Genomic DNA, 11,650 nt, shown 5'->3' on the forward strand with positions numbered 1-11,650 from the left:
AAGGAGGCCTACAAACCTGACTCAGTTACACCAGCTCTGTCAGGGGGAATGGGCCAAAATTCACCCAACTTATTGTGGGAAGCTTGTGGAAGGCGACCCAAAACGTTTGACCCAAGTTAAACAATTTAAAGGCAATGCTACCAAATACTAATTGAGTGTATGTAAACTGGGAACCCACTGGGAATGTGATGAAAGAAATAAAGGCTGAAATAAATAATTATATCTACTATTATTCTGACATTTTACATCCTTAAAATAAAGTGGTGATCCTAACTGACCTAAGACAGGGATTTTTTTTGGAGGATTAAATGTCAGTAATTGTGAAAAACTGAGTTTAAATGTACTTGGCTAATGTGTATGTAAACTTCCGACTTCAACTGTATATACTGTACTCTATCGTATTCTACTGTATTGTAGTCTATGCCGCTCTGACATTGCTCGCCGAAATATGTATGTATTCTTAATTCCATTCCTTTAGATTTGTGTGTATTGTTGTGAAATGGCTAGATATTACCGTTAGATTTTACTGCACTGTTGGAGCTATAAACACAAGCGTTTCGCTACACCCGCAATAACATCTGCTAAACACGTGTATGTGACAAATACATTTGATTTGATTTTAATTCCAACATAGATTTATCCTCTGTCACCTCAGCCTGAGTGTGGGAATAATTGTTAATATGAACAAACACGTCACCTTAAATGATTACCATTCTATACACAATGCGTGAGACATTGAAAACAAACCTATCATCAACAACTCCATGTCAGGGTAGAAAAGTTTATTGGTATAAATATGTCAAACAAAATTGATTTTAAGACAGTATGTTGATGACTCACTCTGCTCTTCAAGTTGCTTTAGGATGAGATGGAAAACCACTCATGTTCACGCAAACCTTGCAACACTGCTTATTACATTGCATATTAACATTTAAGAGTTTGTTCTGGGTTGAACATTGTACTTACTGGTCATAATAACATAACACTGAAAGGTTGTTCTAAGCATACAGCTTTTGATTTGATTGAGAGCTAGCAGACTTTGGAACACTGACTGGTAAAACTGTACAGTATGGATGAACTCGTGGCATTACAACAGGTTGGTGGACGGATGGACTGGGCCCAGGACTCACAATACACAAGAATATTAATAAATAATGAAAACAACTACTTATTTCTATTAACTCCTGAGACAATACTGTCACTTAATACTGATACTTAGAGTAAACATTAAAGAATATTGGGCAGAGGAGTCGCCCCACTCCCTCCGCTACTAAAGCAAACTCTCCCATTAGAGGAGTTGCGACACCATGCAAAAATAACATTGAAAGCAACATTACACTCCAAAGAACAAGTAATTAAACATTGAACAACTCATTTTTTTGTGACAGTTTTTACAACCAGCCTCAATTGGTAAGATCTGGTGTCTGCCAGATATAGTACCATAGAATAAGACAGGAGATATGTTTTGATATAGTGACAGGTGATGGATGGTTGCTTTCGACTGGCACTGCGGTCTGTGATGGAATTACGGGGAATTCACGTGGGCTTTATTGTGACTCAATTTAGACATTCACTTTAGTTGGGATAATTGCTTTGCTTTGAGGACTTGAAGCGCTTTGCAAATTGACAGCAGGTCTATTTTGACCCTGCCAACAGAGCTCTGAAGATTCAACCAATTGCATAAAACCCCATAAAACACAGCTTTTGTTCACATAGATACTAATGTGCAATGTGTTATCATCAGAGTGTGACTGTAGAGATGGAGTGATGCATCATGGACATTTCTCGGCCCAAAGGTCATAGGTCGAAACCTCAGTGGGCGGTAGAGCGTGCCCTGCTCGGCCCCTCTGAGGCTGCTGGCTCGCTGGGCGGGGCGTCCTCCGTCACGGCAGAGGTGGTCTCCGACCCTGTGTTACTGTCACTGGTGCCCTCCTCCATCACCCCTTCTGGAACACTCTCCTTGTCCTCTGACGGCGCCCCCTCCTCAACCTCACTGGCAGGACGAGCCATTGACTCCTCCGAGGCCTTTGACTTCTCTGTAACCAAGAAAGCAGGAAATATTAGGAGACAGCAAACACGTTTGGACCAATGTAGTTTCAAGTGTGAAATTAACATTGTCTGATGAGCGCATTTTACAACCTCCCAAAAGAAGCATCTACCGAAGAGAGAATACCTCACTCAGGGGACCTGACCAGAACCTGACCAGAACCATACATTAAAAGACCATACGGTTTAGTGATTAATACTTTTGGGCCTCACCACCAGTATCCATGGGGCTGGGTTCAGTCTCCTCTCTCTCCTTGTTGCTGCTGTCACTGAAAGACTCCTGCTGGCTCTTGCTGCCGTTTGACGGGCCAACTGGTTTCTCCTCCTCCTCCAGGCAAGAGGACGTGGACGCCTCCTTCTCCCGCTCCGACAGGCGCCTGCGGGATGCATCCTCTGCCGCAGCGACCTCTGCAGATATCTTCTCCATGTCCACCTCCACTTTCATACAACACAGCTGGGCACAGAGTGGCAACATGTTGAGTCTCCCCACCGGGGGATTAATTCTGGGGATTAATGCTCTTAATCTCACAATCAATCTCACACCTGTGCAACTGTGATTAGTAACATGGACTGTGATTTAGTGAGTACACCGTGATTAATGTTGCCACCTTGATCAGATTTCCTATTTCCTCTACAATGATACTACATTGCAAGGCAGTTAACCCACTGTTCCCTGGGTGCCATGGATGTTGATGAAGGCAGCCCTCCACACCTCTCTAATTCAGAGGTGGGTTAAATGCGGAAGACACATTTCAGTTGAACGCATTCAGTTGTACAACTTACTAAATAATCCCCTTTCAATCATTTTATTTCATTGAATTGCCCATTGTGAAGCATAGAGGAAGTAGATGGACTCTAAGTAAATAGCGCCACCTGGGGTATGGACTACACAGTGCATTCACTATACAGTGCAGTATCTGGATTCAGAACTGCAACGAGTCAGTCTACAAATTCTAAGCGACGACGCCGCAAGTTAGCCAGGACACATGGATAAAGTTAGCCGCTGTGGATCTCTACAATGCAGAACTGGTCTGAGGTCAACACTGTAATATTATAGGTCAACACTGTAATATAGGTCAACACTGTAATATTTACTATGTGCAACACAATGGCTTGCGTACAAGTTCCTGGATGATGATTCCATACCCTTTTCAGCTCGCTGGTGAAAGACTCTGTGGCATCGATGAATTTCCTTTTCTTGTCCTGGTGGCGGTCTTCAATCTGAAGTAGCTCCGCCTCCAGCTTCCTCTGTGGACCAGACACACAGAGAGAGACCTGCCAATTTACCGGACTGATTACCTGTTTTTAATGATTACTCAATTATCAAATAAGAAGAAAGGATTTGATATCCAGGTTACCATGACAATAACACCATGACTGGGAACATCCAACTTAATAGTGCTAAGTAGAGTAACATCTGTATTTCTGTAGGAAGACTGATAGAAGACTGACTGAAGACTGACAGACCCAGCGTAGCGTACCTGGTGCACCATAAGAGACTGGACCTGCCGTTTTAAGACCTGCATGCGGGCGGTAGTGACGACGGAGCGCACGTCGGGGACCACGCTCTCGCTCAGGATCTCGCTGATCAGGCGGTGGTTGCGCTGGAAACGGGCGGCAGCCGAGTGCTTCATGGAGAATCCATCGTCGTAATCTGGGAAGGAGAATGGAAAAGGCATGTGGCGGGTGCTGTGTGTCTATCAGAGCTCAATGAATACAACTGTCCATGGGGAAAGAGCGGAGAGATCCCACCCAATAAGTATAGATGTGGTCGGCCTCAGGAAAGAAATCTGATCTGGCATATCTTAATCGGACATAGCTTAACATTGACATACCTACGTTTGGTTAAATCATTTATAGCAGTAGGAAATGTCTGCATATTTGGCTGTTTGCATGTTTGTTGTATGAATATACTTGAATATACACATTTGCAAAGGAAGTTTGAACATCGTTGTGGTGAATGGTATTGATATTCATGTGTGGGTGGGTAGAGAGTTAAAGATACATCTTTCTCTCTCTCTTAACTCTGAAAAACCTTCCTCATTTACTCCATAAACGTCTTAGTGGTTTTTACTGGCGCTCATGCTCTTATTATTTCCCAGAAAAAGTAGAGGATGTTGCGAAAACTAAGGGAACATCCCAGCTCTAAGTACGTGAGACTTTTCTTTTAAATCCAGAGTCAAATGAAGCTGTCCTCTATAACACTAACATCAAAGTAAGTCATAAATGTAGGAGAAGAAATTGTCTCTTTTAATAAGGTCAACTTCTTATTGAACACATGGAGAATTCATTCATTCCACGTTGGGCCAAAAGTCATTCAACTGACAAAACAAAAAATCCCAAACTGCAGTGAGTAAATAAATAAAGTGATTTATTGTAGTAGTCAAACACCTCTTTCATTTGAGGTCTGTGAAGGATGCTACCCTTTGAAAATCGCAGTGGGGGTAAGATGGATTGTCTGTGCATTTGGGAGCAAGAAATACAATTTTGGCTTCATAATAACATCGTACATTTTATGGTGGAGAAAGACGTCATTCGAAAAATGATCATCTTCATCCAACGGTTCCATCGGTTGATCCTCACTTATGATTTTTTTTTTTTTGTGCTTTTTCTCCAACGGAACAATTTGTTCAGACTCTCCCCGTTCTCTGCATCTATGAAGCAACTGATGTGGCAAATCTTTCTGAAGTCGTCAATGTACAGCTTGTTGAGAAATGAATCCATAGGGATACTAACTATCACATTTTTACATCTTGGGTGTTTCCAATTACCACAAGATTTTTTATGCATTTTCTGTATACCATTATCCAGCTCGATATGAGACAAGCATCATTTCCTATAGGGTGTAATTCAGAAGTCCAGTTTTAATGTATGTTTCTATGTGATGTGCGTTGCCTTGCTTCTTACTGGAACTCAGTGAAGCCATTGATCTCAAATACAGGGCCCAGACTTATACTACAGAACTGAAATGGAGTGTGGCCTATAAGGTGAAGTAGCAAGTGTGACAAACACGAAGAGGTAGTGTAGGGATAGAAATTGACACCAAGGTGATGTCACAGTTGCTGAACCATGGTGTGGGAACCAGAGTGTGACTGACATGGTAATACTAGTAGTGCTGAGAGCGTCTTACCATCTGGGTCGTCTGCTGGCTGGATACTCATGTACGGTTCGCCTTTGTCGAGACGAGACTGGCGCTGTCGGCTTTCCTCCTCCAGAGCGGCTTCGGCGCGGCTCTTAGCGTTGACGTAAGCCAGGTAGGCTGGAGAGTTGTGGTAGGCCTTCATGCTCTCATTGTACTCAATCTGTAGAGGAGAGACAAAGATGTGACACGTGCCCCTTCAATGCAAAACAAACTATTCAACATTGAAGAAAAGTTACTCAGTATTTTTTTTTTACAAAGGAAGGAATGATGACTGGAGGGACCCTTCTGACAACTGCTGGAGACACTTGTTACTGGTCACCCGTAACAACCCCGTAAATAAACGCCCCGGTAAAACAAACCAACCTTCTCTGCTTCGTAATCATTCAAGTAATCCTGTTTCTCCTCATCAGTGAGGTCCCTCCACATGCCACCGATTATCTTCCCAATTTCCCATAGCTTCAGATCGGGATTGGAGGCTTTTACTTGATCCCAAACCTGGTGATGAGAACCAGACAGGGGCTCATTATCTCTAAGCAGATAGGTCATAAACCTATGGAGGCCGTGTTTAAACTCCATCTCCAGGGAGATATCCCATAATCTGTCTGTAGTGCTCTTAATGGCTAGGCTGCTGTATGTCTAGTTTCACAGTTCACACCTACCTCCATGGACAGGCAGATGATGTGTTGTGTACATTAAGAGTGCTCGTCCCTAACCCTGGCTAAAGTGTTGCGTGTTGTAAGGGTATAGTACAGTATTTTAATATGTCTTGCAATGGTGTGCACGATGGAGTAGTTTGGGTTTAAGTAATGTTACGTGTAGACAACTTACCTTGCGACTATATCGCATGTATGGCATCAACGGCTTGTCTGGCGGCTTGGGTGGCTTTGGAATGTTTATTCCTGAAGAATTCTGGGAAATAAAAAGGCACTTATTAGATTCAAAGTTAGGACACCAACAGGTGCTAAAAATGTCTAGTCATACAATTTGACACTATGCAAAGTCTCGACTGAGAACCACCCTGCAGGAAAATATGCATCCGCATAGTTAATCATCCGACCTTCAACAAAGTACATGTAAAAATAAAACTACAACACCCTCAGTCCAATCACCTTCATTTAATTAAAGCCTGTTTGAGCCCAGCCAGTGCACAGAAGTCACACGGAGACTATGATTGAGTAACACTGATTGAAGAAAATACAAAATCTCCCTAAAGCTGAGATTTGCACACTGCGTGACATGATGCCATTATTAGAATCCGAGTGCCAACCACAGCTTACATGCAGCGACTGTATTATTCCCGTAGCAGCCCGAAACCCATGCCAAGCATTGGGTCTATAATGCCATGGCAACACTGATGGCATGGGTTACTTAGCATGGCTGTCAGCAATGCAGACTTTGAAGGGCAGGATCGAGCAATTTTGAATACACACAGATGGACACTTGGCCAGTCTGCACTAGTATGATGAAGGCAGCAGAGGAGCGTTGGGATGGCATACATCTCAGAAAGCCTTGGTAATGGAATGGGTTAGACGAATCATACTGTCTGTCTGTTCAAGAATGTCCGCTCTTATAAGCCCTGGAAAAAGTACTATTTCTAAACAAAGCCAAAGAGCAAAGTTGTCAAGAGCTGTTATAGCTTATATCTGCCTATACGTTATTACTGAGTTTTACTAAGCAAGCTAGATTAGGCTGTTTCAATCCAACTAGATAGTCATTTTAAATATTGATGTTAGTTTCCTTCTGTGTCTGGCGTTTTCATCCCGGTGTTTTCTCTATGTCATTATTCCTACCGTTGCCCGACTGTTGTTGCTTGTTGTCCCTCCCAGCCTGTAGTTGTTATAAGCCAGATGGCTGTAGGGGTTGTACCCCACAAACCCAGGGGTGTTGGGCAATTGCTGATGGAAACAAATGAGACAGAAACACAGATGAGAAATGACATAAAATAATGGGGTAAAGCATGACAAAATCAATGAAAAACTGGCGAAAACATGAATGTTGAAAAGCTGTAAAAAAAAATCAACTGAAAAAGACTTGCACTCATGCTAAACCAACAAGAAGGATCATCAAGACAGCAATGTAATCTATACATTAGTGTTGTTTGTAAGGAAAATAATGTATAGTCTACAGTATGTTGTATATGGTACCTCACATCTTAGGGAGTGGAGCTTATTATCTGAGACTGCAAAGCGTATTGCATTGACCAATTCTACTGTGGTAACAGGACTATCTGCAGGGTATACCGTATTAATTGGCCAAATGGATTCCACTTTTAAAAACAAGTTAGCCCCCAAAAATGTATGCCTCTCAAAATGGACAGTAGCAAGTTAACATTGAAAGATAATAGATGGCATGAATGTTATTATTGGACATCCCTTTCCAAATGGCTTCCCATGTGCCATCAGAAATACTTACTGTTGTAGGGGCTGGGGGAGGGGGAGGGGCATATGGCCTTTCTCTTTCTCTTTCTGTTATGAAAGAAAAGGTCAGATGTTAAAATCAAGGCAAAAATGACCCTTTTTACATCTCTCAATGTTGATTAAATCAATCCTATCAAGGTAGATCTGAATTTTGTGATTTTCTATTTCTCTCTCAGCAAATACATGACGGATAATTATTAACCTATCAATTATAATACAAGGAAATCATATAGCCTACCAGAAACTAATATTTCATGCAGAAATTACATTTATTTTATTGTGATCACTTTTGTAGCCATAGTTGCCCAGCTTTGTCAGAGACCTAACAGAAATACTCATATTTTCATTATCTGATGGCTAAACTTGTATAAATGCAAACAATTTCTTACTTGACATCTTGGCAGAGAGGAAGAATTATATCAGTTTATTCCAGTCATTTGGGTCTGTAATAAACACATTATAATGGGGGAAAGCATTTAGGTGTTTCATTAACTTCATTTGTTATTACAGTACTTCTACAATTGAATAGAAAAGAAAGTTAATAGCTTGAGAGGGAGAACAAAAGAGATGTTGGTGCCAAAATGATGTCAGGCGACGTATGTGCAACATCACAACAGTGTCAGTGGACAGGCATGAACATGACAGAGGTTTGATGTGACTACTAGCAAGCTGTTCGCGTCCAAAAACATCGCTTACACTATTTGGAATGGCATTTGCTTATAATTGCATATACGCAAATAAATCAGATAAATGGAAATGCATTTGCTGAAAAATAAAGCGCTGTCATCTTGCGTAGTTGGCTGACACCCAGCTGTGCTAGCTAGCGAGGCTAGTAACGTTGAGCTAACTACTTCATTAGTAGTATGCAGCTACTAGCTATAGCTAGCCAGCTGGCTAACTTGGACCATCTGATCAATAGATGATGAGTATGCAAACGTAGATAACACAATCAGTTAGCTTGCTAACTTGTGGAGAAGGCGAATCATCTGCAGTTTAAATTGTTTAACCATAGCTAAAATACAGAATATTGTATTTGATACTCCGCATACGTTGTCAGGTAGCTCGCATTAGCTAGCCACTAAGCATTCAGATTAAAGCAATCTAACGTTAGCTATCTAGCTGTCACTGAAACAATTTGATTTTGATTTGAGGCGGTAAAACAGCAGATTAACAGTGACTATACCCGAACCGTTTTGGATGTGGATTGAGCAGTGGAAAACCTTGGATCAGAGAATTTAGCAAGCACCATGCTAGGTTGATAGCCACTACCTCATACGCTATATATGAATAAGCGCTATTTTCTAGCTAGAGCTGTCACAATATAGTCACATCATCACCTTGCATGCATCTGTAAATCTGTTATTTAAACAAAAGTGGCATTTTATATAAATTCTTGACATACAATTGAAAGACAATTCAACATAAATCAATTAATGAATATTATTGCTTTTCATATTTTGGTTAGTTCACATAGCAAGCAAGTGAAAGTAATGGCCAGCAAACTCACCCCAAAATCCTTTGTCCCCCACCAGTGTGTGTGTGGCTAGAATCAGGTTTAGTTAGCTAGCTAGCAGAAACAGTCCTCAAAATGAAAAAATAAATAAATAAATGATGTGGGGTTCACACAGATTTCAGTCGAATTTTCCAGAACTATTCCTTTCTCCTCTGTTAAGGGCATCATGTTTGCATTACACCCCAAGGCTAGTCTACTCTAAATTGAATCATCTAATTTAATTGCTAACATTTTTCAATCAATCTATTACTAAAATAATTGCTACGTAATGAATACACATTTGTGATGATTTTGCATTATAATACTGAATTTGAGACTATCAAATTCATAATTAACCAATTACTGATTTGGAATCAAATATTCTGAATACACACGGGTTCAATATAGTGAACTATGAATGAATCAGTGATGAACATGAACATACAATAAGGAGGACATTGCAAGAATTCATTGACAATTTATAATTTATACATAACTCATATAAACTGCACTAATTGAACTATGCTGCTGCAGTTACATGATGACAGGTCTTGTCATCAGTGCACTGATCCAAGGTTGAGCTGCTGCTGGTTATGGCAGAAGAATGCATCTTGCTAATTCATTCTGACCATACATTTTCATATTCCATTGCTTGCAAAGAGCTATTATCCTTAGCTTCAAATTCCATATGATAAAAATGCAAAAAATAATAATATTATGTCACCCAAGCATGACATTTAGCTGCATTCATTCTGCATCACTGACAAAAAAGGGTTTTGAGAAAAGCCAAGGCTGGCCCATTTGTATCTTCTATATTGTTAGCAGTGGTGACCTGTCATTCAGGGCAGGTTGGGCTTACCTTTTTGGCATGTTATTTTGGCATTAATACATGTCACATATCAGTTTGCAGACAATGTAAGACATAAAAATAATAATTATTGAGTCAATAAAGTTGCATACAAACACAGTCTCTTTTTTGCTTTCTTGAGTAAGGCAGCTCCAAAATACAGGTGTTTCCGCCTAGCTAAATGCTTTCTGTGGTGGTGGGAGTGCTAGCAGAAAATACATAGCTTAGGTGTTGGTAATGTTCTCTAGTTGCACCATGATTAGTTCAGTGTTCTGTCACTCGTGAGGACAGTACGTCACCACCAAGTCTAAGGGTAGACCTCTAAAATTCAAGATCCTTGGGTGCTGCTATAGAGTTACATTAGAAGTGTCGATCCAAGAAGGCTCAAGGTCATCGGCCATTGGACATAAACATTACACAAGTTGGAAATCGCAAATTCAACAATGAGTGGTTGGGAAGGAATCAGTGACAGTGGCTAACTGAAAGCATTGCAAAGCAATCACTAGCTTGCTATTCAGTGGCTGTGTGGTCCCAAATCTGGGATTAAGTATCTCTTTTCCAAGTTTAAAATGGTAAACATTCAACATTGGCCATGCTGTCAATGAAGCATGATTGGTGCTGCGCTCAAAACAACTATTAACTCGGAACAGTGAAAACTCGACTTCAGTGAGTTCAAGACAACTGGGAATTCCGGAAAAAAACTAATGAGAAATATGTTTTGAACGGTTATCCAACTCGGAATTGTAAGTTGGGAACTCTGGCATTTTTTTAGAGCTATGACTGGAGATCAATGATGTCATCATGATTCAACCTTGTTTTTTTTCCCAAGTTCCCAGTTGTCTTGAAAGCACCATAAATCCAAAGAATGCCAGACTTTGATGACAACATTTTCCTACGAAGGACAGCCGTACCACCTTTCTGTTCAAGTGAGCACAGAGTCCAAAAATCTCTTGTATGCTGTTGCATAAATTATGTAATATGCCAGGGAGATACAGTTGAAGTCGGAAGTTTACCTACACTTATGTTGGAGTCATTAAATCTCATTTTTCAACCACTCCACAAATTTCATGTTAACAAACTAGTTTCGGCAAGTCAGTTAGGACATCTACTTTGTGCATGACACAAGTAATTTTTCCAACAATTGTTTACCGACAGATTATTTCACATATAATTCACTGTATCACATTTCCAGTGGGTCAGAAGTTTACATACACTAAGTTGACTGTGCCTTTAAACAGCTTGGAAAATTCCAGAAAATTATGTCATGGCTTTAGAAGCTTCTGATGGGCTAATTGACATAATTTGAGTCAATTGGAGGTGTACCTGTGGATGTATTTCAAGGCCTACCTTCAAACTCAGTGCCTCTTTGCTTGACACAATGGGCAAATCAAAAGAAATCAGCCAAGATTGTAGACTTCCAAAAGTCTGGTTCATCCTTGGGAGCAATTTACATACACCTGAAGTTACCACGTTCATCTGTACAAACAATAGTACGCAAGTATAAACACCATGGGACCACGCAGCCGTCACTCTGCTTAGGAAGGAGAAGCGTTCTGTCTTCTAGAGATGAACGTACTTTGGTGCGAGAAGTGCAAATCAATCCCAGAACAACAGCAAAGCTTTGCGAAGATGCTGGAGGAAACCGGTACAAAAGTATCTATATCCACAGTAAAACGAGTCCTATAACGACATAATCTGAAAGGCCG

The 11,650-nt window shown here is 40.8% G+C and overlaps 1 protein-coding gene across 5 annotated transcripts; it reads right to left on the reverse strand.

Moving 5' to 3' along the window:
• Nucleotides 1-761: 761 nt before the first annotated feature.
• LOC110493634 (SWI/SNF-related matrix-associated actin-dependent regulator of chromatin subfamily E member 1) lies at nucleotides 762-9,305 on the reverse strand. 5 transcript variants are annotated; one of them, XM_021568014.2, is made up of 11 exons: nucleotides 9,113-9,302; nucleotides 7,995-8,048; nucleotides 7,601-7,653; nucleotides 6,979-7,083; nucleotides 6,017-6,097; nucleotides 5,552-5,683; nucleotides 5,177-5,348; nucleotides 3,528-3,700; nucleotides 3,193-3,321; nucleotides 2,260-2,500; nucleotides 762-2,036 (listed from the first exon to the last, which is right to left on the reverse strand). In XM_021568014.2, exons 2-11 carry the CDS (start codon nucleotides 7,999-8,001, stop codon nucleotides 1,813-1,815), a joined length of 1,317 nt encoding a protein of 438 aa, XP_021423689.2. In that variant the 5' UTR covers nucleotides 8,002-8,048; nucleotides 9,113-9,302; the 3' UTR covers nucleotides 762-1,812. The 5 variants fall into 5 exon arrangements, with proteins under 5 accessions (XP_021423689.2, XP_021423693.2, XP_021423692.2 ...); XM_021568018.2 differs by having other exon boundaries at nucleotides 3,193-3,294; nucleotides 9,113-9,300; XM_021568017.2 differs by lacking the exon at nucleotides 9,113-9,302 and adding an exon at nucleotides 8,795-9,048.
• Nucleotides 9,306-11,650: the final 2,345 nt, after the last annotated feature.

The sequence above is a fragment of the Oncorhynchus mykiss genome, chromosome 17 (assembly GCF_013265735.2).
Source record: "Oncorhynchus mykiss isolate Arlee chromosome 17, USDA_OmykA_1.1, whole genome shotgun sequence".
NCBI lineage: Eukaryota > Metazoa > Chordata > Actinopteri > Salmoniformes > Salmonidae > Oncorhynchus > Oncorhynchus mykiss.